The 26,684-nt window shown below is 39.9% G+C and overlaps 2 protein-coding genes across 2 annotated transcripts; one reads left to right on the top strand and one right to left on the bottom strand.

Moving 5' to 3' along the window:
• Positions 1-1,363: 1,363 nt before the first annotated feature.
• On the bottom strand, positions 1,364-6,056 carry trim69 (tripartite motif containing 69). The gene is made up of 6 exons (XM_083929762.1): positions 5,381-6,056; positions 4,907-5,002; positions 4,478-4,711; positions 3,779-3,801; positions 3,570-3,685; positions 1,364-3,057 (listed from the first exon to the last, which is right to left on the bottom strand). Exons 1-6 carry the CDS (start codon positions 6,008-6,010, stop codon positions 2,513-2,515), a joined length of 1,644 nt encoding a protein of 547 aa, XP_083785888.1. The 5' UTR covers positions 6,011-6,056; the 3' UTR covers positions 1,364-2,512.
• LOC310958704 (calsenilin-like) lies at positions 5,788-25,089 on the top strand. Its single transcript, XM_083929763.1, has 10 exons — positions 5,788-5,804; positions 11,119-11,209; positions 13,777-13,951; positions 21,701-21,825; positions 23,340-23,409; positions 23,688-23,758; positions 23,876-23,983; positions 24,078-24,182; positions 24,790-24,852; positions 24,962-25,089. Exons 2-10 carry the CDS (start codon positions 11,204-11,206, stop codon positions 25,007-25,009), a joined length of 771 nt encoding a protein of 256 aa, XP_083785889.1. The 5' UTR covers positions 5,788-5,804; positions 11,119-11,203; the 3' UTR covers positions 25,010-25,089.
• The last annotated feature ends 1,595 nt before the right edge of the window (positions 25,090-26,684 follow it).

The following is a 26,684-nucleotide window of genomic DNA, read 5'->3' as shown; positions in this document are numbered from 1 at the left end:
ATTACGTCATAGCACTGTGTTGAGATATAAAATGTATATATTGTGATATAGTTTTCTTGTTTTTTTTTTATCATAATATCAACTGTGTCTCTTTTTTTACTGTCTGGGGTTGAAGGTTCATTCTAATGAATGTAATGCACTTTGTTGTATTATATCACTGGACAAATGCAAATAATAATATTAATAATAATAATAAGAAGAAGAATGAGTATGTAGGATGAAACCATGTAACTGTTGGTCTGTAATATCATTTTTTTGTGACCTGCACACACGGCTTTTTGAGTTCCCTCGTAGCACATTGAAGATACAACAATGAACTTTAATTTTGTAGTGATTATGGCGGCCCCTGTGCACAAATGCAACAGTGTTTCAACGAGCGCCACCGCTTATGGTGTAAAGATCTGCAGCTGCCAGACTCCCTTCTCTTCTCCTGTGCCTCCTTTTACTTCCAGGAGCCCCAGTTATACTGTCTAGGGCCTCCAGCAGATAAGAAACCCTGCTGCCCCGCTGAAGCTTCTCTCTGTCTGCCGACCTACTGAAGTGGATAAACATGTCCTCCTGGACCCCATAAAAGATGCTCCTGACCGCAAACTTGTCTCTTCCTCTCGCTGGAGCTCCGACTGCAGGGTCGAAGGCAATAGCGAAACCAGGTCTGGGTCAGTCTGTGGCGGGCTGGTCGCTGCTGGAGGCAATGCTGGAGGCCCTGCTGGAGTATGATATAAAGGAGTTTCTGCCGGATCTGCATGCTGTAAATTGTTTTGTCTGATTTAAGGGGAATCAGACCTGGATGCAGGCATTAAAATAACCATAGAAATAGCCAATATTCTTGTTGATGGTCTCGTTTCCTTATGTAGGTCATGTAGAGGCATCAGTTAGTGAAGTTAGCAGCACATTCTTCAAATCTATCCAATATTTTCCCTTTTTGTACTCTGGACGGTGTCAGTACACTGTGACATCACCAGTGGGTGTGACTACAGGTGCAACAGAACACACATCTCACAGCGTGTGGTCTAAGGAGCAACTTTAAGCCTTAAACCAGAGAGGACTGAAAATCTGCTTTTCAGCTTAGTATTAAAGAAGGAGATTCACTTACAGGACACACACACACACACACACACACACACAAGATGATTAGGGTCAAAGAAAGAACAAAGGGAGGAAGGCAGCACATACAGCCTCTCATTAAGGAGAATTGCACCCGCGTGGGGCATCTTACCCGGCAGGAGTGTGTGTGTGTGTGAGATTCTTCCTGGGGACAGTTACTCTTAAACAATGACTTCAACATATACAGCATGTGATCAAATAACAACAATGTTCTATTTTTTATGTTGGGATAAGCACGTTTGGAGGGAAAGAAAAAGGCTTCAAGAAATGCTTTTATTAAAATGTTGCCCATATAATTCAGTGTGATATTGGGTGTCATTTAACATGCGTCAGCCCTCGGACCAAACAGTAGACAGTTGGAACAATCAATGCATCAATCATGACAAGTACAAAGTAGAAATCCAAAATGAAAACTATTTGTTAACATACAAAAGACTTTTAAACCAAAGCTGCTTTTGCAGATGTCTTATCATCGTTCTGCTACCATTTCAAATCCAAAAAGCCTAACACCTCCCAAGTTCCTTGCACCAAACACTGCATATCATAATATGATAATATGAATGATATGATATGACACTGTATAATCAAATAAAACATAATGTACATTATTTTTAACATGTCATAAAACCACTGTATAGAGTGATAAAGATTTTAAAGGAATGTTTTAGTGTCGTGCACAAGAAAGATGATTGAAACCTTACAAAAATAATAGCGCACTACGAGAGCCAGTAACCAAACAGTTTCACATTCTACACTGAAGCACAGCTTCTCTGAAACGAAATGTGTGGCAGCAGATTCAGTCTACAAACTGAGCAAAGTGTCACAAAAATGTTGCTTAAAGGTTCCATGTGGAGTTTCATTCCTCTAGTCGCGCTATAGAGCTGTTTTTTCACTTAGCGAGTCCTTGTTTTTTCTCTCTGATGTATTCACGGTCCTATGAATGGTGTTGTTTTTTCTCTCTGATGTATTCACGGTCCTATGAATGGTTTCACGCTGTTCCACTGATCAACAGGGGGCAGTAGCACCAAGATATGCTGCATAGTGCACCAGCAAAGACAGGTAAGAAGAAAACTGAAAGCTAGCAAACATGGGCGTAAACAAAGCTGGAATGAAAATTGTGAATATATTATGAGGAAGTAAAGGCACTTGACGTGTTTGTTAGACCATAAGGATCCACACGGTTCATTTGAGCAATGCTGAACTTAAAGATTACTTTTGTTTGACTCCACAGGGCCCCTTTAAGATACATCTGTTTCTATTGGACAGATAATTATAATACGTAATGTAAATTGCAAAATTACAAATGATCTTCTACTATAATTACCTACAAAAGAAAGTACATTTTTCCACGTTTGGTAACTTTTTAACCGTTTTGGTCCCGTTTCACTTGTATTTTTGTCACAGTTTTTTAAATCTTTGGTAAGAAAACCTTGAGAGGCTCATTTTCATGCACTTTATCCAGAAATCCCAAGTTGAAATAAGGGTACAGCGTTTCCCTGAAGGTCTCCCTGAAGGTGTAGAGGTGTGCCATGCACTCTGCGTTGTAAAAGGACACCAGGCCCCTCTTGTAGTCCAGGTACACCCCGATCCTGGCCAGTGGCTCTTCCAGGGACAGGACAGTGGGGGGTGAAGTGCCAGCCATGTACTGTATCCCGTAAGAGAGGGAGAGAGTCCAGAAGCCATTGGCTGGGAGGGCTTTGATGACTCCCTTCCTGGGCACCGACTCTCGGGCCACCCCCACAGTCCAGACTGTGCTGCTGTAGACTTCAATCTCCCAGTAGTGGCGCCCATGGGTGAAGCCCTGGCTTCCGAGCAGTGACAGGGCAGCGTTGAACCTGTAAGGGTTGTCCTGCACGGTGTGGTTAAAGGTCTGGTAGCGAACACAGGTGAGAGAGGAGGTCAGGCTGAGCCAAGGGTTGGCCGTGCTGGAGTTAAATGTGATGGCTGCTGGAACTAAAAAACAAAAAAGTACAAAATAAGACAAGATTTAAAAGAATCTTTGATAACATGTGTTGATGCTCTCGTTATCATCAGTGCTTGTAATTTACATTTGCAAAGACAGATGGGGCCACAGTGTCACTTTAAGGAGACATTTTCAGGTTCATACTTGTGTTCTTGGTTTCTACTAGAACATGTTTATATGCTTTAATTTTCAAAACATTTATTTCCTCATCCTGTCCGTCTGAATATACTTGTATTCCCCCTCTGTCTGATATGCTCCATTTTAGCGCCTCTCTCTTTAAAAGGAGACACCAAGAATGACATTGTGACATCACAACATTACAGAAGTCCTGACGGCTCATTTAGAGCCACAATTTCTGATATGGGGCTGGGTGCATTTTTCTATGGATTTAGCATTTTGATATTGTCACAGTATTCATATAGCACCTCAACCTGCTTCATAATAAAAAATAAAAAAAAGAAATGAAAATCTCACTTTTTACAATATGGGACCTTTAAATTACCTGGATAAATGCTTCCTTTCATTGATTTCCACACTCTGTACTGCAGGGGCCCTGCAAACCGACCCTCGCACAGACTGGGCGGTGTAAACGTGGGTTTCTCAAATTTCAGTGAAGGCCTGCCAACAAAAGCAAAAGTCAGAAAAATAAAGAGCGAGAGTAAAAACAAAACCCATCCAGGATAAAATTGTTAGAACGTTTCCCATACTCACCTCTGTAGCAGGACTTTGATGCTCTGAAACGAGACAGGAATAAACACAGACACTGGTGATTACTTTTTGTTATATCTGAAAGAAGAGATGGCTTTTTCCACATTACATCAATGTCTGAGCTCACGCTATCCCACCCTGTGGGATCTCCCTGTGGCCGGGGGAAAGTCCCACAGTCAGCCATGGCCCAGAGTATGGCCCCGTGTCTGAGCTAAACTCCTTATCCTCCAGATCAACGAGTGAGATCACTGGCCTACATCCTGTCTCCACTCACGGCTCAAGTCTTTTGTTATTAGAAAAGTAGCAACAGTGTTAACATTTTTACGAGTCTGTTAAGTGTTAGTCTTCAAGTAAATGCAAACCGACATGATCAACATGTTTATGGCCTTTAAGAATAGTGTACAAATTTAAACAGGAAAGCTGAAATGGTCACACCCTGCTCACCCTTCTCAGTTATGTCTTGAGTGTTGATGCTGGAGGCTGTTTTGGCAAGAGCTATGTGACAGGATGACGTATAAAACTAACTTTCACCCAACACTTCGCATCTCTACTTGTTTCATTGTGATATAAATAGTTGTGGAAATGAGTTAAAAGCTCAGCATTTCTCTCCTTAATGATCCCCAGAGCTGACTCATCATGCTGTTAATCATTTCCAGATGGACTATATTCATGCTGTGTGAAGTTCATATGCACTGAACTTACCCTGAGTAGAGTGAAGGCGTCCTGCTCTTTCAGCTTGTCCTCTATCTCGTGGACGGCTCTCTGCAGACGAGAGATCTCCACACACAGCAAGGCCTTGTGCTCATCCAGTCGGATCAGCTCTCTGCGCTCCTCCGTCTTCAGCTTCACCTGCAGCAGCTTCTCCTCCTGGTACAGAAACTGGTGCAGGTCGCTGAATTGGGCCTCAATGCGCTGCTTCAGGTCAGCGGTGTGCTCCTATGTGTGTGGAAGATGATGGGCATTGTCACTTGAAGCAAATTACTCACAGTGTTGCCACAAAGATGGAAACTGTCTGTGTCGGAAATAAGATGTGATCTGATTTTAAGACATTAAATAGGTCAAACTGGACATTCAGTCCAGAAGTGATTGCAGTGTGTGCATTAGGATATGTATGTGTGTGTTTCTTCTCACCTTGAGCTTCTTAACTTCGTCCTCAGCTTCCCTGTCACACTGCAGCGCCGTGTTGAGCTCAGCTTTAAGGGAATCCATGGAGCTGTTCAGAGACGCCTGACAGGACAGAGACACAACATCACTGCATACTGACATCTTTTTATACTCGTTGTTTTGGATCAAAACAGTAGAGAGATCTATATAGATTATAACTTCATTTTACATTAAAAAAAAGACTTCCAATGATGGAATTTATACTTTATCCTCATCTAAATGATGAGGATAAAGTTTCCACCATTACAATGACCAAATATACTATATACTATATATATGGACTAAGTAAAATATACATTCTTCCAGAGATGCATTCTAACATTTAGACTTTTGGAAAATAAACAGAAATCTTTTAAACTTCATGAACAGATGGATTGGGAGATCTTGACACTGCTGTACATTTAATAAAGTCAATAAACAGACATTTAAAGAGTAACTCACCCTGTACTTCTGTTCAGCCTCCTGGACACACACCATAGTATGATTCCTGTGCTCCTGGGAGAGACCGCACACCAGACACACCAGCTCCTGGTCCTCCTCACAGTAAAGCTTCAGCTCCTCTCTGTGTCTACTGCAGCGTGGGACCGGAGCAGGAACCCTCTCTGGCACGGCAACATCTGGCAGACAAGGTCCAGTCTTGCTCTCCTCAAGACCCTGACAGTAGCTCTCCACTATGTTGGCAACAATGCGGTTGGGTCTGTAGCTTTGCCCAGGGTACACCTTCCTGCATTGAGGGCAGGAGCCTGTGCCTCCCTGAATGGGGCCACGGGGACCGGTCCAGTAACCCTCAATGCACCCCTGGCAGAAGGTGTGATCACAAGGCAAGGACACCGGCTGTTTGAAGAGATCCAAGCAGATGGAGCAGGTAAGATCTCTGCTGATTCTGTGTGCTGAGCTTTTGGTTACTTTTCCAGCTATGGGAGGCTGGTGCAGCTTTTCCATCGCTGCAGCAAAGTCTCCTTCCTTTGGTTTCCAATTTTTCTTTTCTTGCTTTATCCCTTGGTTTAGTTTTTCCAAGTTCTGCAGATAAACTGTCTGGATTTTCTTCACTTCTTTCTGATTCTTGCTCATTCCTTTGCCTTGATAGTTTTCCTTTGTTCTGACTGTACAGCTGGACCTCCACGTCCTTCCTCTCCTGCAGAGTGGCTGCTCTCTTTGGCCTCCACTCTTCCTGTTGATTGTGGGGAAATGAAGTGGGTGGTGCTGAAGCAGCAACAGCCTCTCACATCCTCAGCAGATAGTGAGGGGATCTCAATGGGCGCCCCCTCCTTTTCCCTCCAGACTGACGTCACATTTTTTGGATAGGACCATGGATATGCTATTCTGCATTTTTGTCTGGCCAGGACTTTCCTGATGCATAAATCTGTGTGTGTTGTGTGTGTGTGTGTGTGTGTGTGTGTGTGTGTGTGTGTGTGTGTGTGTGTGTGTGTGTGTGTGTGTGTGTGTGTGTGTGTGTGTGTGTGTGTGTGTGTGTGTGTCTGAGACTGAGAGAGAGCAACAAGAAATTTGTGAGCGGTAACAGATTTCCTGCTCCTTTTTATGGCAACGCTCTCTGCCCAGTAAGTAATCATTGTCGCTTAAGGGTAAACACCTCATTAAAAGATTTACACAGAGAACAAAAAAAACGCCCTGCTGCAGGCAAGCTCCACCATGGACAAACACTACAGCCATCCTGTGAACTTCTTTTCCCCCCATCCAGTTATTATAACAGATATTTACAGCTCGGTCCCTGAGGGTAGGAACATCTGTCCAATAAACTAGAGTTTGCTTACAACACGCTAGTTGAGAGTATTTATGTGAGTCGCTACACATATTAGCACGTGAGCAGTTTAAATATTACATCAGGCTAATCACACATTACGGCTGTAAAGTAAATACAGACAATATCTGAGTATACACTGAAACATAAGCAAAGGTCAGGAGAGTGAAACTAGTAGCAGCTAAATTTAAATTTTAAAATGCATGCATGCGTGTGTGTGTGTGTGTGTGTGTGTGTGTGTGTGTGTGTGTGTGTGTGTGTGTGTGTGTGTGTGTGTGTATGTTTGTGAGAGAGAGAGAGAGATAGAGAGAGAGAGAGAGAGAGAGAGAGAGAGAGAGAATATAGCAAATGTGACATCTTACCTGGTGTGGAGTGTATTGAGATGTTTTGAGTCTCTTGTTGAAGAGAGAACCAGCAGGTCTACAGCTAACTTGTCATGTTAGGGACAATGGTGACATCTGGTGTCCAAATAAATAAAACCAGTTGTGTTTGAGAAGTAAAATAGTAAATTAGAGTGTTATACACTATCTTTGTGCGGTCGTCACAAGTTTGTTTCCACAGGCACAGTATGACGCAAAGATTGTGACCAGACTGATAGAGCGATGAGTAGCTGATGAAGCTGCGTGTGAGGGAGCAGGTACGGACACATCTGTGGAGAAATTAGGCAGGGTGTGACAGCAGTAGCGGCTCGTCTGTCTCCTCTCCCTTTGGTTTAGCGGACCACTGGGATGATTGCAGATGTGCTGCAGATCTATGCGCTTGTAATGGTGTGACCTCTGAACTCAGTCGCTGTCCATGGTGCTAAAGAGCTACTAGAGCTGTCTGTGGTGCTGAACATTTACAGGTGTGATGCCCTGTGGAGTCTTCCACAAGCACAAACCATTATACAGATTAAAATTATGCAAAACGTGTGTGCGTGTTTCTGAATACCACAGATAAAGACAACCGCTCCTGCTCCACCTATGATTTGAGATGACTCACATAGCAATCAAACTGGCAAACTATATTTTTATTTTATGTAATTCTGTGTCTCTTGCCTTGAGTTTCCCGGGTCTTTGTATACGATTATAGCCTCTTCCCTGCAGAAGTTTTTTTATGTACACAACATGTATAGAAATAAATGTGAAAGCATGAAATATTACATAAGATTAAAAAAAAGATGTGACATACCTTCCAATCCAATCAGCCTGCAATAAATCAGGTCAGATATGGTGGATGTGTCGCAGCACGTGTTGCATTAGTTATTATGTGCGGTGAGTGGGGCATATACTCTATGCAAGAAGAAAGACAATGTGATATGAATTTTTTATCTGCTGTATTCCATATTCACTGAGGTTTTAGTGGAGAATCAGTTAATTAATGGCACACAGTGCAATTAACTTGTAACCTTCAGTGGTCTGAATAAAAATGACCATCTTCAGTGCTGCTCAGACCTGCACACACATAATTAACACACACACACACACAGATTAGGATTGCTGAGTTAATTAAAACGCTGACATGCTTTTGGCATTACGATTCCTTTAAACCTCATGGGTCAAAAACACTTGAGTGGGTGAGTTGGTATAGTGTGATAAAAGTTACATTTCTTGCTCGATATACTAAACTGCAAGCCCTAAAATTCGTTCTGCAAAAACACAACAGCAGTTTCTACTTTTCACTCAAATTAAAGTCAAGCTGTTGAAGATCAATGAGATTGTGAAAATGGTTAATAAATTACCTGCTCACCATGCAATGGTGAAGGTATCTTACCAAAATCAGATTTTAGAAAACATAACGTATCATGTGATTCTGTTTATTGGGATAGCTGTGGACATTTTTATTCAGGTTCTATAATTTTGCTGTGTCTATTGCTGTTGTCTGTTTGAACCTTTGAATGTAAACAACAAGACAACTGTAATGTCTCTTTGCTGTGAGGCTGTTCATCTGCCTTAATACATAAACACTTCTATATGCTCTGACTCATTTCAAGGCTATGGTTGTTTCTCTTGTCATACAAAAGTATGAGAAGCAGTGGATATTTGTGTCACAGCTGGAGACAAAGTGTGAATATGTGCACAAATTTGTGCAGCCATGCATGTTAGTGTTTGTGGCAAATTCTGAAAGAAATGCAACATTTATGAGGACCGAGAGAAAATAAAAGATGCTCCCTTTCACCCACACACACACACACATGCACACGCACACACACACACACACACACACATACGCACAATCACACAGGAGACGCATGTGCATTGAATACACACACACACACACACACACACACACACACACACACACACACACACACACACACACACACACACACACACACACACACACACACACACACACACATACACACACACACACACCCTCAATTAAACCCTGAGCTGATGTGTAAGGCTCCAGGGAAACTGGAGGCTCTCTGGAACTTAAGAGCTAAAAATAACCTCAGTGTCTGCAGGAGCAAGAGACCTGAAGATAAGAAGCAGGAGGACAGACGGTAGGAAAATACTGAATTTCTCCAGTTATGATGACGGTGGTAACGATGCTTGACATACTATTTTCAAGTCATGTGTTCTCTGACATCTGAGAAGGATCTTATTGTAAATGAAATATTGTCAAAGGAGTGATCTCATTTCGATTTCAAACTGCTTGTTATTTTTCTTATCACATTTGTAGCCTTACTAGTGGCTTGGCTTAGAATGACTTTGATGATCCCTTGACTTTCACTTTAACTCTATCATTGAGCCATTTTTTTCAGTTTGACCAATACTTTGGTTTATGATAACATACCTGCAAAACATATGTCATTACTGTCAACCTCAGTTATTTGTGTTTAGTACTAATTGGCTAATGTGCTAACAAGCTAAACTAAGATAATAAATACAGTAAAAACATGATACCTGCTAGATACCAACGTGTTTGCATTATCATTGTGTACAAAAGCAATTTACTGTATTAATTTCACAAATTAATGCTCACACCATAACGTGCACAGTGCATGTGTGACTTTATTGAGACTTTGATATGCCCATAAAGTGGAATTTATATAATTCGCTCCATCACCCAACCCATATTGCTTTCTCTCTCTCTCTCCCTGTTGATCTTCATCTCTGTTTTTTGTCTGATCCACCCCCATGACTTTCATTTGAGATGAGGCACTTAAGCAGATGCAGAGGCAATGTCAGAGCATATTTTGGGAACAAGAGGCAGCTTCCTGCACTCGTATTTGTTTACCTTCCAAGCTCATGTGAAACCACGGGACACAGCACAAAGTGTGCTCTAACCAGGCTATAATGCTACATTTCAAAGTCATATGCAGCCTACGATGCAGTGTTGATAGGAGTTTCTTTTCTTCTGTAGTTTGAGAACATTTGGCAAGAACAAAGCAACCAATAAACCACCTAAATCAATCTCATGCATTAGGGTAAGGGCGTCCAATCCTGCTCCCGGAGGGTCACCGCAATGCACGTTTTAGGTTTCTCCTTGCTCTAACGCAGTTAATTTGAACGATTTCCAAACCTGCAACATGCTTCAGCTGCTTGATAACCAGCACATCATTAGAATCAGGTGCGTTAGAGCAGGGGAAACCTGAATCATGCAGGACAGCGGCCCTCCAGGAGCAGGATTGGGCACCCCTGCATTAGGGAGACCACCACATAATGAATCTTGTGATATGCTTATATTTTTAAGCACTGATTGTGACAGAATGGATTGACTGATGCCATTGTATTTGTCTTTTACAGCAAGAAGAAAGTCATAGTTTGCGGATCAAAGTAATACATTGTTACAAGCAGTCTGCAAGACTGTCCTGTCTGTTGACGATGGGACTGTAAATCTAAAAATGTAATACTCTTCCTGTAATTGTTATCGTTATTGTTATTATTATTATTATTATTATTATTGTTATTATAATTATTATATCTGAGCAGGAAACCAGGCACAGAGAGCATAAAATCAACAAATCCATTTGGACAGTAAGTGAGTTTGAAACCCAGCAATCCTTTTTAATTTCCTCAGAGAGTCACACTGTTAGTGCTCGTCTGAGTTTGGACCTACACCCCATCACTGCAGGTTTTTAATATGTCTGGCACTTCTAATAATATATGTCACGATGTGAACGCCTCATCCACACCTCGCTACTTCTGTCGCTCTATAAATTATTTGCCTCCCCTTCACTTGTTGAGAGCAGCTCAGGCTTCGATGCTCTTACATATCTGTTGAGGACCACGACTCTCCCGCAGATCACTGACTGAATCATGTATTAATCCTCTGACTCTTCAGGTTCGAGCGTTTGTTAATCTGTAGCGGTGATGGTTTTACTTTTATAGTGTTTTTCCTCAGCTTGGTGTGTGTGAGCTAAGCCCTCCGAGCTGCTCTGCTCCTCCTTCAAATAGCTGTTTTCTCTCTGTCTCTCTGCACACTGCTGCAGATCACTTCAGGGTCGTTGGAGGAGCACAAGCAGAGGAGGATTGCAGCCATTTATTCTGCAAAACAGCAACACACATCCAGAAGAAATGCAGGTACAAAAAACCTTTATTACTATACAATTTATTATTTACTTATTGCTGGGATAGACTTGCCCGCAGAACAATAAATCATGGTATTTTTTCTGTAGGTTCTTGTAGTGTATCTACCTGTGCTATGTACTGTAGATAACTTAATATGATCTTAGTACTTTTTAATGTATTAGAAAGTCTTTACACTTAAGTGAACATTAGAGGGGAAAAGCAGTGGATCGTACATTTAAGTGAGGCATGCATTTGAAATTTGTGTGAGCAGACGTATTATAAATAAAAATAATTAGTAATTATGCAGAATGGTCCCTTTCAGAGTGCTATGTATACATTATTGGGGTTATGTTGTAATTATTGCATTAACAGTCAGTGGATTGAGAACTGTAGATTTATCTATAAACATGTATATTTAATATATATAATGTGGTGGATATATAGTACAATATTTCCCTCTGAAATGTAATAAAATGGAAGTACAAAGTAGCATAAAATTGAAGTTCTCAACCTCAGTTCATGAGTAATATCAGGCTGTTAATATGATTACATGCACTGTATGTCATACTAACCTCAAGGCAGCTACTACAATATTCTGTGTTTTTCATGAAAGTTGTTTAGTGCAGTTGGCCAGAACACCTGAACCATGTAGCAAATCAGAAATAAAATTGGTTCGAGGTGGAAAAACATCCAACATAGGCTCATGCATTTTGGATGTTTTTCTCTTTTGCAACTTTGCTGGGAAAAGAAATGACAGTATTTTGGCTGATATTAGGTTGTGTCTTCATTTCAAGCATTGTGCATGTGTGCGTGCATGCACGCAAAGGGAACCTATGTGATGATCAGGGGAGGATGGTCGCCCACAGCGTTCATGACGACTTAGATGATCACAGGGAACATCTCGTTGCTCAGCACACATGGCTCCAGTCCCTCTGAATAATGCAGCGCTCTGGATGTTAAGACCCCCAAATCCTCTTCTTCTTCAGATCTCTTAGACTCATTTCTGAACACAGAGTCACAATAATTCTAAATATGTCACGAAAGATGATGAATTTGAAAGATATTTTATCATTTGCTTTGTATATAATTGGGTTATCACTTGGCCTAAGACGCTGCAGAAGGCTGTATAATAACGTGTGTGTGTGTGTGTGTGTGTGTGTGTGTGTGTGTGTGTGTGTGTGTGTGTGTGTGTGTGTGTGTGTGTGTGTGTGTGTGTGTGTGTGTGTGTGTGTGTGTGTGTGTGTGTGTGTGTGTGTGTGTGTACAGTATATGTTTGTTTGTCTGTGGCTTTTGGAGGGTCCATCCAGTATCAGTCTTAGTGTTTTACTTGAAGTCATCTTTCACCTCACTGGTCTGTGGCAGCCAACTCTGATCTTTTATTGATGCAGTTTTAAAGAGTGTGAATTATTGAGCGACATTCTTGATGCTCTGTATACTTTGGCATCCTTTCATATTCAAATAGGGGACCAGGGGGGACAGAGGAGCTCCCCATGGCTGTTTTCTCTACAAACTCTTTACATTTCAACTTCTTAAAGCCCTTTATCACATGTGATTAAAGGACTTTGTAGAGACAAAGAAGGAGGATTAGGAAAAGACGAAAAAAGCCACAGAAATATCAAAGAACCACATGACAAAAGGAAGGAAGAAGCCACTGAACATGTAGAAGTGCCAGACAGAACAGTATAGTGTACAGTTATTATCCTTGGATTATTTTACAGTAGATCAGTTGTGCTATTTAATCAGACGCGGAAATTCTGAAATATAAAGCTTTTCTTTATCACTGAAATATTAATCAGAATATAGAAACATTGAGTGTGCATCCATTGTGGGATGAGAAGATGTTATTTGGTGGTGAAAATAACTGGAAACAACAGAGCTTCCATGTCCCTATTCTTATAAGTGCTCGTGTTACAATGATATTCAATTTTTCCCAATTATTTCTCTCTTTTTTTCTGGAATTTAAGCACATTTAAAACATCTGTAATATGTCTTAATCTGTAGAATACTTTTTTTTTTAACGACCACCATTTTACAAAACTATATAAACTGATCCTTAACCGCATGTTGCTTTTCAAAAACGCAGCATGTCGGAGCAAAGAGATAAATAATAGTCACCTCCTTTTTTTCTCAGCATTTGAAAATTGGCGTTTTACTGCAGTATCGATCTGTAGGGTGTAATCAAACTCGTTGGCTGGATGTCTGAATGTAACTCCTGCTGCTGTTCCGGCTGTCGCAAGAGCAGTGCTATGATTTCACCAAAGAAAGCTATGAAAACAGATATAGCTTGCCAGTGCCAAACCTACTTTTATGTCATGTTACCTAAACCCACGTTGTTATAAGGTCTCCTCACTAAAAGGCATTCATGCAGCTCAAATTGAGTTCTGTGGCAGTCAACTGCTTGGGGTCCCCTCCCCCAAGGGCTGACAAACTTTAAACTACAACGGTGACAATGTGCAATGTTTTCTACTCTGCATCATCTGTAAATGTGACTCATGTGGACCCTCTGGTTTTGAAAGTGTAGACGCACCATAAGGTCTTTCTTCTCTTTTGAGGAAACTTTCTTCTCTGTACTTCCTCAGGGGGATGAGAAGGCAGTGGATGGCGGCCTGCTGCCAGATGCCAATGGGAAAGATCCGAACCCGGGTGGACATACAGACGGCTCCAAGTGGCAGAAACCCCGGCTGACACGCAAATCTTTGATGAACTGTTGTCTCGTCAAGTGGATTATTGCGAGTACCACACAACAAGGGCCAGGTACAAGCTCATTCAACAATGTATTGAATCAAAAAGTGTTTGGGGAGGAACACTTCCTAGACTCAAAGTGAGTTAGTTTGAGATGCTCTTTAGATCAGGATAAATGCAAAAGAAAACTCAAAGGTAACTATTTAAACAATAAAATGCCTTTATCTTAAGGGAGTTCTCATGTTAGACCTAAAAACAAACTCAGAAACATTTCAGCATCAGGCCGTCGAACAGATCTCATGGAGTATGTAGTGGTTTTATAATGGTATTCCACCAATAGAAACCTTCCACATGATGTTGTGGCTTAAAGAGATTGTACATATTTAAAGCCATCAGTAGATGGTGCTTTTTCACCCACAATATTCATCAAAGCTTAATTAAAAAGCAATGCTGTGAATACAAACAATAGCAACGGCTGACTCTGCTTTAAAGAATTAAGTTTGATCCACTACGTCTTTTCCTCCCTATGTAATGCTCGCTCTTCTGTGTCTCTGTTTCACACACACACACACACACACACACACACACACAAACACACACACACACACACACACACAAACACACACACACACACACAAAACCACACACATACACACACACACACACACACACACACAACCACACACATACACAACCACACACACAGTTGTGATTCCATTTCATATTGACTTAAATTAATTTCCTAAACATAACCATTCATGCTATACTTACCTAATCCTAACCTCAATCCAAGTCTTTACCCTAAACTCGAATGATTTACGTTATGAGGACTGGCATTTTGTCCCCACAATGTGACTGTGTAAACGAACTTGTGTCCCCACAACATGAGTAATACATGCAATCCCTCCCCCTCGGCACACACACACACACACACACACGCACGCACACGCACACGCACACGCACACGCACACGCACACGCACACACACACACACACACACACACACACACACACACACACACACACACACACACACACACACACACAGAGTTGTTGTTTCTGTCTGACTGCTTCACCTCAAAGAAACGCTGATGATGATTTCATCTTATGGTCTAGCTTCAATCTTATCAAATAGTTTATTTCTAAATAAATCAATAAGGCAATTAAAGAATATATAGCACTGTAATATAAAATTAAAAGTGCCACATTTTTAAGACAAAGAGCATAGTGATTCCCACTGACTGCTCCCACATGCCCCCTTTTTCTTGGTTTTTCTATTATTGACAGTGCAGACTGTGCACGCACTTCACAGACAAGAGAGATATAAGAGACATTAATCCGCAATATGTCGCTAGCATTATCTCATAACTCCCTTATTTCATATGATATATAAAACATATTTCCCCCTTTGATACTTTAATCAGCCTGGGTAACAATCACAGTGATGAGCAGACACAATTTCTCCTCTGCGGTTTCCAGAAATGACCTGCTGTTGTCACCCACTCATTTAGTGCCGGCTTCTCTCTCTGCTAACAGACACACGATGAAAATGGTAACAGAACAAATGCTCTCATGGCTGACAAACCATCACTTTTAGCTCACTCACTTTAAACAATGTATCCCATCCACCTTATTTGGACTGTAGCAAGGAACTGGTCCTATTTTTTAAATTTATGAATCCTTTAAGTACATCATAAGTAGGAATGTATTGAAACTTTTGTCAAAAGTTCAGCTCAAATGCATCATTATTCTTACTGTCTCACTTAGTGTTATGTTAACCCATCAGGACCAGAAGTTACATATTAAAATGGACATATTGGTTATGTTTCAAGCAGTTCTCCTCCACTTTAATACAACTTGATCGCCATCTACTGGTTGGTGAACATCATAGCACCCAAGAGTCCAAGCAGAACGACCCATTAAGAATACCTGTTGCTCTCACATAAACAAATATTACGAACATTTTAAATATCATGCTGGAAAGTGTGTTTAATAATGAAAGAAAAGCTATGGTGCTATGATGCACTGTGCAACATGATGTACACATTTGTGTTCCTCTAGCTGAAAGTAAGAATAACACTGTTTCTAGATGTCAGTTTGGCCATAGCTGAGATAGAACCACTTTTCTACTGCACACTGTTTAGACTACCCAATTTACATTACATTAGCAAACCCACTGGTGCACTGCAGACTTCTTAGTGTACTATTTTTTAAGTATATCCATTTTCTGCTATGTACTGTTGTGCACTTCTACTCCACTAAACCTCAGAGGAAAACTTACTGCACTACATACTCCATATCTGATCATTTTAGTTTACATGAATATGCTTATATGATATGATGCTCAGCCATCCGTGAGGAACTCAGAGTATAGCCGCTGCTCCTTTGCGTTGAAAGGAGCCAGTGGTTAGGGCATCTAGTAAGGATACCCCCTGGGCGTCCCTAGGGAGGTGCTCAAGGTATGTTCAGCTGGGAGGAGGCCTTGGGGAAGATTATATCTCCACACTTGCCTGGTAACATCTCAGGATCCCCCAATTAGGTTAGGTTAGGTTAGGTTAGGTTAGGTTAGGTTAGGTTCTTTGTTGTCCCCAAGGGGATCATCGTTTTCACACAAGTCAGTTCTTTTTTCATGGCAGCATACATTTAAAAAGGCACAACATATGGACAACATATACAGATAACACACCCTCTCCCCACAAATAACAAATAGACCCTCTTCCCACATATCTCCAGAACAACATATAGACATATAGACAGCACATAGCAATGATTTACATATTTTTGTTAAGCACTGTGATGGCTGAGGGGACAGAACTTCTTTTAAAACTGTCTCTCCTCCAGTCTAACACCCTGTATATGCAGCCAGTTGGGAGGAGAGTGAAGTGTGGGTTCAGGGGGTGATCCGAGCTGCTGACTATCACACGTGCCAGGCATATGATAGCAATGTCAATTGTTTCTATGAGGCTGGGGTTGGGGAGGCTGATTATTTTGGCTGCTATGTGTGAGATTTGGAGGAGATTGTTTCTGCTGGTGACACTGAGCAGGGTGAAGAAGCAGGGAAACAGCACGTTAGGATGGGTTGGATGATGCTTTTGTAGAGGAGTATGAGTAGGTGGGGGGCTGCAGACAGTGATTTCAGTTTGCGTATGATGTAAAGTCTTTGCTATGCACGTTTGTGTGCGGTGATGACACGTTAGACCTACTATGGCTGGTTAGAGCTGGTTAACGTGGCCCGGGAAAGGGAGGTTTGGGGTCCCGTGCAAGAGCTGCTGCCCCCGCGACCCAATAAGCCGTTGAAGATGAGTGAGTGAGTGATATGATGGTTGCCTGGGAACCAGACAAATCTGTCAAGCTTGTGTTTAATTTGCATTGGCAGATTTGCATTCACAAATTAGTCTGGTGATGCCAGGCTTATGATGCAGTACTATACTATGAATCTACCTACTAGTATACAAACTATCTTAAAGGGTCTCCACATCGATGAACTACAATATTAAAATACTCTTATTTGTACATCCTATCCATAATTATACAGTATGACACTTTGAAAGGGGCAATGTGTGAATTGGCCAAATATTCTCTTAGGTTAAAATGTACAATAAATTGTCATTTTGGCTGCTGCTAGGCCTGCTGCAAACTCTTCTTCTTGATAGCAGTATAAGAGAAGAAGTTATCTTTCATATCATATTATACAGAGTTCTAAACATTTGGGATATCTGTCATATTATATCAGCGTCTAAAAGGAGAGGTAATGCCATCTCATTTTAATTTATAGTTTTTTCAGGAAATGATTTCAAAATGCAATGCACAGTTTAATGAAACCTGGACAAACATTGTATGAAAGGAAAGGTGGGAGCTCCTTTTGCACAATGCAAGGTGTGTATGAAGCGTCTCCAGAACGGTAGTTTATTGCCAAAACTAAAATGCATAGAAATTATTGGAAAAGCTAAAAGCATGCTCTAAGAAAAAGGCTGAGAGAGAGCAAAGTTCAGTAGTGTGTTGAGAACCTGTGTGACAGTTTTTGATAGATGAGCTCAGGCTCTGAGCTGTAATGCTGCTCTCACCGCAGTCATTAAAACCTGATGGTGAGACGGATGACTGCACTGTCTGCATCTCTGCATGCTTAAGCCACCTCACTCTTGTCTGTATTTAATAGAAGAACAGGGATAGATCAGCACTTAGGGTGCATTAAACACTATAATGCTGCATTATTTTTATGGCAGGCGAGTTCCCACATGAGCTCATACATCTTGCATGTCGTGTAATGGCTGAGTGTGTTTCTGTCCGGTAAAGTAGGTTTAACCCACACATCAAAAACACTGCAGAAAATCCATATATGTATGTAAAGGGGTAACTAGTGGCACCATTTTATGAGCTGAGCAATCGATCACCTCTGATCTCACAGTTTATATTCTGCTGTCTGATATAAGGCAAAGTTAAGCACATTATTTTGGAAGGTTATTTTGGTCCGTCCAATGGGAGGAAGGGACATCTCCTCTGAGTGAAGGTGTTAAAGTGAGAACAAACAGTGTGATCACTGCAAAAACACAAACAATCTAAATGGTCCCATATTATAAAAGGTGAGATTTCCCTGCCCTTTTTTATGCTATCACAATTACAATATATACCTATAGCCCTTAAAGAGACAGGCGCTAAAACTGAGCATTACAGCCAGAGAGTGAATACAGAAAAACAATGTTGTTTTTTTTTGTTTTCTTTATCAAAGCATGTTCCAGCAGAACATATTATACAGTATCGTATATATAACCTAAAATGAGTATAACATGGGACCTTTAATGCTATAGTCTCGGTTTACTATTTTATTTCATATGCTGACATATTCTGCTATAAACAACTTCATCGGAGCTTCACAAGAGTCATATACTGCACGATTTTTTTATAGGAAAAACATAGCACTTTGACATTAAAATTTCACTCTGAACTTTCAAATGTAGGCATACAACTGGAACACTGCAGCCATATTATCAAATGTATTTAGTTTTTTTGGAGTGGCACCGTCCCAGATCACTCGTTATCTCAGTAGCTGTCTGATTCAGCCCAGTTACATTTACATTTGCTTTTGAAATGCATTGCTGGTACGTTTTCTCTACCTATTCTAAGACCAATATTTTAACTCTCAACAATTGATCTGTCCTCCACGCCCCTTTGTACTTTAACTGAGTCCATTATGTTGTGCAGAGTCATCATCTGTAAACTGTACTCATATTCTTCTTCACTCTCATTGTCCTCCGGCACATTATAATCATACCAAGACTCACTCATGTCAACTAAAAGTGAAAGAAGTTTTTGCACTTTTAGACCATCAATACTCTGCATGTAGGTTATGTGGAGCATTTTACAGAAGCTACAAATTGACCTCTGAGGTGTGCAGCTCGCCTTTGCAGCACAGATACAATTCACTTCAACTTTACTATTCTTAACTACAATGTCTGAAACAAAGCACCCGTTTTAACAGTCACAATGGTCACTCTGTTTGTCAGCTCTGAGTGAATCCTCCTGAGTTATTGAGCGTGCGTATGACTGAAGGACCAAGTAGACACAAGCAGCGCCACACAGGGCAGGGCAGGCTTCTTCATTCTAAGTGCTGTTCATATCCCAGCCATCAGCGGATGTGGATCAATGCTTGGTTTTACAGCTTTGCATCCTTGAAATGACTGAGCAAATAAAGACAGCTTAGACTGTCAATCAGAGACTATTAGTACAGAAATTCCTTCAGTAACAACCCCCATACCAACCTTAAACACACACGCACAAACAGACACATATACACAGCTCAGGACAGAGTAAGAGCAGATGAAGTGAGTGGGGCGTGGAGCCCCTGAGTTGATGGAGTTGTGGGAAAAATCCTAAAACGAACTGACAAGGAGGTAAAATGCCGGCGCGTAGTACCAGAGATGGATCGTTTGCAAGTGGAGGAAGATTTGGATCATTTGGGGGGATTAACACTCTGAATTTGATATTTTTTTTGCACATGATGGACTTTAAACTTAAAGGAAGATACTCTGCAGCCGATCTATGAGCTGCTTTTTTGTCTGACTAGTCAGTGGTTTAAGTCAGGGTTTCATTTAAGTGAACATAATTGCTGATGCCTGTGCAAAAACACTGATAAAGAAAGGACGTGGCAGGAGGATAAGGTTTTTTTTAAAGTGCTTTTGCATACGCAATATCTAATGCGAGGCAACAATGGGATTGGATGGCATGGAAGTAATTGCCATTGCTGTTGTAATCGGACTGTTTTATGTAGTACTCAAACAGTTTGGGGTTTGGGAGCCCTTGTCACTGGAAGGTAAGACATAAAGAGATGTTTGTTTGTTAGCTTTGTTTTTGGTGTTCTGTATGCTCTGTTAGAACAATAATCTTCTTAAACTTTCTTGTTTTATGTTGACTTCAATTGGGATGCTAGAATGATGAGTAAGAACAGTCACATGCTGGCTGTATTAACGGATAGGTTAACATTTTTATAGGTAAATTGTACATAATGTACATAGAAAGAGTCATGCATTTACAGCAACCAAACCCTCTTTCAGTGTACATATTGGCATTTTAATGTTGTTTTTTTAAACAAAAATGTGAATCTATCCTTCAACAGTATACTCACTGTGTTGGTAAATATTGGGAACTTGCATATATCGAGATGTTTTAACGGTTCTTCCCCTCTCATTTCTTCATCACCATCTCTTCCTGATCTTTTCCAACTTGTATTTTTGCTCTTAGATGGTGAGTACCTCCCGTGGTATTCCTCTGCACATTATTATTAAGTCTAATTTAATCCCAGCCCCCTCTGTAAACTTCTCCCGCTTCATTCTTTGATTGAACTGAACTTGTCCGTTTCGTCCCTCTGGCTGATATAGTAATGCCTTTATTCCCTTTTTGGACATTTTAAGATTTGTCAAACACAGGTGTTACAAATAAGATGAATTATGCCTGCACTGAGTGTGATACATCCTAGTACAGAGACTTCATCAGTGTTCATTAGTGACACCTGTGATTATATGGCAAGTCAAAGGCTGTGTCTAAAATCACTCCCTAATTGCTACTTATATTTCCTTATTTAAGTCAAGTGTCAGAATTGAAATTCATGCCGTAATGACCTCAACAATGTCCACAATAAAGCAGGAAGAAGTAAACTGTATGCCTGCTGTTACCCCTGTCTGCACTAGTTACGTCATACTATTGTTTGTTATAGTTTCTCTCAACTTCTTCAGCAAAGAATTAGGTGTAGAGCACTACATGTGCTAAAAATCTGACTCTATATCTATAAATGACGCCAAAAAAATGATACGTAACTCATGTCAAAAAACTCAATATATTCCTTATTAAAGAGTAAACGACTGTGTGTTTATTACATTTTTACAGATAAAGAGTGAAAGAGGGAGTTATTTTGGACCAATAAGAAAGGTCTATACTCTACCTACTATCTGCTTATTTCCTCTAACCACCCTAATTTCTCCACGCTACAAGGTCCTCTTATTCATAATTCTTCCCATTTCTCTATAAAAAATGTCCTGTGATCTCCTCTTTTATCATATTTAACCAAGACTGTTCTTTTTTTCTTACCCCCTTTTATCTCCTACCTATTTCCTTGTCTCACCTTTCCTTCTTAAACCCTCCTTGTTTGTGTAAAGATGGTGAGCATTTTGAGTTATGTGCTGTACATTTTTTTTGCCTCCCATTTATTTTGATTTTGGAGTATTTTCAACTCCTCTCCATCCTTTTTTTTCTTTGTTTCTTGTCTTACTGCTACACCCCCCGCCCCCCCTTTCCCACCCCACCCCTGTTTTCTCTGTTTCCCACTGACAGACATCGGTGACAGCGACTTTGAACTCTCAATGGTGCGTCACCAACCTGAGGGGCTCGATCAGCTCCAGGCCCAGACACAGTTCACCAGGAAGGAGCTTCAGTCGCTTTACAGAGGCTTCAAAAATGTATGAAAACAATCAACACCGTCAGCTGTTCATCCAAAAAACTTCTCCGGTGGTTTTGATATGAGAGGAGGAGCTTCCATATTTACAACTATCATTAGACATTATCAATAGAAATGTGAGCAATCATTGAACAGGAATAAAGCCAACTTTCTGACAGAATTTACAATTCCTTAAACCCGATATATAGTACGTAGCCAAAAGTATCTAGACTCCAAAATATTTCACCCTATGTGAATATTAAACATCTCTTTCTAAAACCCATTGCCATTAATGGGGGCTGCTATCTGCATTTATTTAGATGTAGGCATCAAAGGTATTAGGTAAGGTTTAGGAATCGCTCATGATTTGGGTTATAATAAATATTCATAAACCTCAAATAAAATAAAAACTAGCCTGGAACAAAAAAATTTACCCCCTCAGTGTTGTCATGGAGATATGACCTAATCACAGACTAGAATGTTTTTCTGTACCGGGCCTTAAACAGGTTTAATTATGCTGTAGTGAAAACGGCCTGTTTAACATGGGGGTCACTGAGAAACTGCTCTGTTATGAAACCAGCCCCTAGTGGACACTCAGAGAACTGCAATTTTAGGCACTTCCATATTGGATCAACCAGGAAGTCGCTGTGGTGGGGGCTTGGTCCGGACCCTGTAGGAACCTGCATAGTTTCTGTCCAAACCCAACTCAAGCCCAAATCATAGCAGCAGTTTTGGGCCAAAACCCAATTTTATAACCTGAATTTTAACTGTAAATGCCATATTAAATAGAGAGTTTATAACATTTAGGACTATGTCAGGTTAACCAAATGGGGATTTTCAGAATGTACTTTTACTTTTTTGCACTAAAACAAAAAGAAAAATCTGGGGTTGTCGACTTTATGACTTTACTGGTCCAGCCCACTTGAGAGTTTGACACCCCTTGTTAAGATGAAACCATGAATTGTTGTATATTGTATATACCTACGCTTAACCACGACGTCTGTTGCACTCTGTCACACTTGGTTCATTGCTTGATTTATCTGACGTTAGCTTTATTTTAATTTGATTTATGTTTATGCTTATTGTTACTCTGATCCTTTTCCGCCTTTGTATCGAAACTGTTGCACAATAATTTCCCTCGGGATAAATAAAGCTTCTTGAATCTGAATCTTGAATCTTGAATGACACAAAAGCGAATGGGGGTATCAGCATACTTTTAGTAATAGTGTGTATTAGCCGTGTAATTATTAAATATATGTCTTTAACGTAGAAAATTATTGAATCAGTACACATTATAATGCATCTGTACATACCTGCTCAGTCAGCAAATCAATTTGAAAATGAACCTCTGTTTGTTAAAAGGCCCCTTTCAGTAGTTTTTGCTCCATGTTTTTCTGTGTTAGTGACTAATGGCAACAACTTTTTTTTCTTTTTAATTGGTCCAATATTAAGCGTGAGCGCTGCAGCCTGGCCGCTGTGAACATGGCTGCAATGTAATTGAACGGGGCCCCTAAATGTGTTTTTGTCTTTCTATAGGAATGTCCCAGTGGGCTTGTGGATGAAGAAACTTTCAAGACCATCTACTCACAGTTCTTCCCTCAAGGAGGTACAGTATGTAACCAATGAAATTGGTATCATATTAGCATATAGCAGACTGCCCTCACTGTTTGCTAATATTTATCAGTTAATCCCCATTAAAACTAATATTTTCATAAATTTTTAGTTGATTAATCTAAGCTTGTGTGGTATGAATGAAAAATGAAACAAATCTGTTAAAGGTTGTAAGACAACCATAGTTATTCATGCCTCTCAATGTAAAACAGATATTGTGATTAAACATGGCCAATTTGTATTCATTTCCATCCACTCATAATTTGTTCTCAGATGCAACCACATATGCACATTTCTTGTTCAACGCATTCGACATGGACCGAAGCGGCTCCATCCGGTTTGAGGTGAGTTCAGCAGGGCCAGAATGTTTTGAGGTAATTTGTCATGGGTGGCAGCGCTTTAGTTTCACTTTTAAGTGCAATGATGAAAGCTAATAATCAAACTTCTAATTGCTCTTTCAGGACTTTGTGATAGGACTGTCTGTGTTGCTTCGAGGCTCTGTTACAGAGAAACTTCGATGGGCATTCAACCTGTATGATATCAACAAAGATGGCTACATTACTAAAGAGGTACATTCAGCAAATCATTCTCACTTATGAGAAAACGTACCAATCAGGGTCCTTATTTCTGCAGATGTACTGTATGTCACTGTATGTCCTGCAGGAAATGATGGCAATAATGACGTCAATTTATGACATGATGGGCAGGTATACTTTACCCGGTGTACGAGACGAAACTCCATATGAGCACGTGGAGAAATTCTTCCAGGTATGTTATCTCTGCAACCACTTAACCACACAGCCTAATCCCTGACATCTTAATGTATAACATCCAAATATTGTACTGACTCAAGACCACAGCGTGTCACTAAACCTGATTACTGTAGTGTTTAACCCATTACACGCTTAAAAAAATAAAATCTAATTTAACAATAAATGGCACAAAGTCCATCTAAAAGCAATGCCGCTTTTCATAATTGTGATTTTGTACCGTAGATTAATGGTCCCGTATTTTAAAAAAGTAAGCTACCATGCCTTTTATGTTTATTATAAGAAGGTTGAGGTGCTATATAACTACTGTGAAACTCTCAAGAGAACAGAGAAATGTACACAGCTCATAACAGATGTAAATTAGCTGGAAGCTTACTATGGTGCAAGTATTTTTAATTGTGTGCTGTCCCTGCAAAAATAAGCAAAATAACAGACAGACAGTGTGAAAAAATGTATGTGTTTTTTAACATTAAAGCATGTAAACATTTTCTAGTAGAAACCCAAAATATAAGTATGAATCCGAAAATGAGCATAATATGTCCCCTTTAATTAACTTTATTTGATTAAATATGAAATCTATCCTTTTCACGCGTGACATTTTTCAGAAAATGGATCGAAACAGAGACGGAGTGGTGACTATTGATGAATTCATAGAAACCTGCCAAAAGGTAATCCCACCATCAAACTGACAAGTTTAACACACAGTGATTGTCAAGATCGTGCAGCTGTGTGCACGACAACACACTTTCACTTGCATCTGCTTTCTCTTCTCAACAGGATGAAAACATAATGGCTTCCATGCAGCTCTTTGAGAACGTCATCTAGTTTCTGTAGAAACCTGGATCAGTTATGTAGTGCTTCCAGCTGATAGCCTCTGGGCCTAAAATCACTTCATTCATCCTGAAAAGAAAGGAAAACTAGGTTGTCCAACACATTTGACACATTTTAATATAAAGTGGAACACTATTACTTTTCCTGTCAAACTGTTCATGCAGAGAAATGTGCAGAATTCACCAAATCAATTGAAGAAGAAATGTTTCTTTGCATGACAATTCTTTGATTTGCGCATGAAGGAAATGTGGAGGAAAACAAATCATCATTATCAGGAGAGCATGAGTGCTTACCCAACATTTAAAAGCATGAGATGCACACCACAATGAACACAAACAAGTTTTTTTTATTCTTTTTTATTATTGACCACCTTGAAACTTGGGCAAATAAGAATACTTTGCTATTGTATTATACTGTAAAGAAAATAGTTACTGTATGTTTCTGAGTTCTTTAGATTTTTGTGTAAACGGGATACCCTGCCATTGTCACGTTGACCCAAAATCTGCTGAAATAAATATAAACCTTCACATACTGATAACTATGTTGACTATCTTCTCTTTTTCCACGACACACAAAGCAGCAAGATGTTCACTTACCCATAAGGCCTACCAGTCTTGTGTTATAAGATATTTAACTAGATATTATTTCAGTTACACAACTGTTACGTCAATTTGAAGTTATGTAACTATAAAACAGAAATAATCAGAGTTCTATGCAACTTGCTCTTTGGAAAATGCCATAAGTCATTGAAGTGTTACTGAACAAACGGACAATTGTCCAAAATATGCCCTCAAGAGGATCTTGACACAAAGCAAAAATTCATAGATCTTTGGTCACGTCTAAAGGATTTTTTTTTTTTTTAATTGTTGCATATTGACTCTGTTCTCCCTGAATAATCATCCCTCTTGTTCTGCATCCTCTGGTCTCAGACTTTTTGGTAGCATCACATATTAGAGATTTTTTATACAAAGAGGTTTAAATTCTTAAAGCCAGCTGTAACTGGCTGTGGGCTTGTTCAGTTAAACAGTTCATTTTTCCATCTATAAGCAAAAGAGTGTTCTCCATCTTGATAACTTGTTCCTCTGAACCAAACATCTTTAACATCTTCATGCACATATAGTAACACGACAAACACACTGAACAAACTTTTATATATACAGTATACTATGTATAAACTAAAGACACAATCTGAACAACACTGAAGACTCAATTTGTTGACTCAAACATCTCTTACAGTATAGCTTTTGTATATTGATGAAAAGGTACACTGCAAAACATTTCAGGTCAGTTAAACGTGCAAATGAAAGTTCACCTGCTGCCTTAAAAACACATGTTAACTCAACTTGAGGTTTATCATTGTTTCAACTCAGAAATTAAAGTTTAAAAAGTTGATTGTACTACGTTGTCATAGTTGACTCAACTTGGTCTCAGAAGTCGTCAGAGTTGATTTAACGTTTTATCACTTGCTGTCTCAACTTAATACTTTGAGTTAAAACAAAATATCATTACACATTATCAGTATAAGAAAACTGTTAATCACTTGTTGTTTCAACCTAATTAAGGGTTAAAACAAAAAAATATTAAACATCACCACTACAAGAACTTCCCTAGCTAGTTGAACAAACACACATTTCTGCGTTATTGTAACTTACAGTTTTGAGTTTAAATA

This window comes from Echiichthys vipera (genome assembly GCF_963691815.1).
Source record: "Echiichthys vipera genome assembly, chromosome: 16".
NCBI lineage: Eukaryota > Metazoa > Chordata > Actinopteri > Perciformes > Trachinidae > Echiichthys > Echiichthys vipera.
The sequence above is the reverse complement of the archived record's forward strand: the minus strand, read 5'-3'. Positions and strand labels throughout refer to the sequence as shown.

Excerpts from the sequence above, each read along its gene's own strand:
- trim69 (XM_083929762.1), bottom strand. The coding sequence starts at position 6,010 with ATGAGCAAGAATCAGAAAGAAGTGAAGAAAATCCAGACAGTTTATCTG. Across the intron at positions 5,003-5,380 it reads AGGCTGAACAGAAGTACAGG|GCGTCTCTGAACAGCTCCAT; the intron begins GTGAGTTACTCT and ends CTGTCCTGTCAG. Across the intron at positions 3,058-3,569 it reads GAAAGGAAGCATTTATCCAG|TTCCAGCAGCCATCACATTT; the intron begins GTAATTTAAAGG and ends TTTGTTTTTTAG.
- LOC310958704 (XM_083929763.1), top strand. Across the intron at positions 23,410-23,687 it reads ACAGTTCTTCCCTCAAGGAG|ATGCAACCACATATGCACAT; the intron begins GTACAGTATGTA and ends ATTTGTTCTCAG. Across the intron at positions 24,183-24,789 it reads ACGTGGAGAAATTCTTCCAG|AAAATGGATCGAAACAGAGA; the intron begins GTATGTTATCTC and ends GACATTTTTCAG.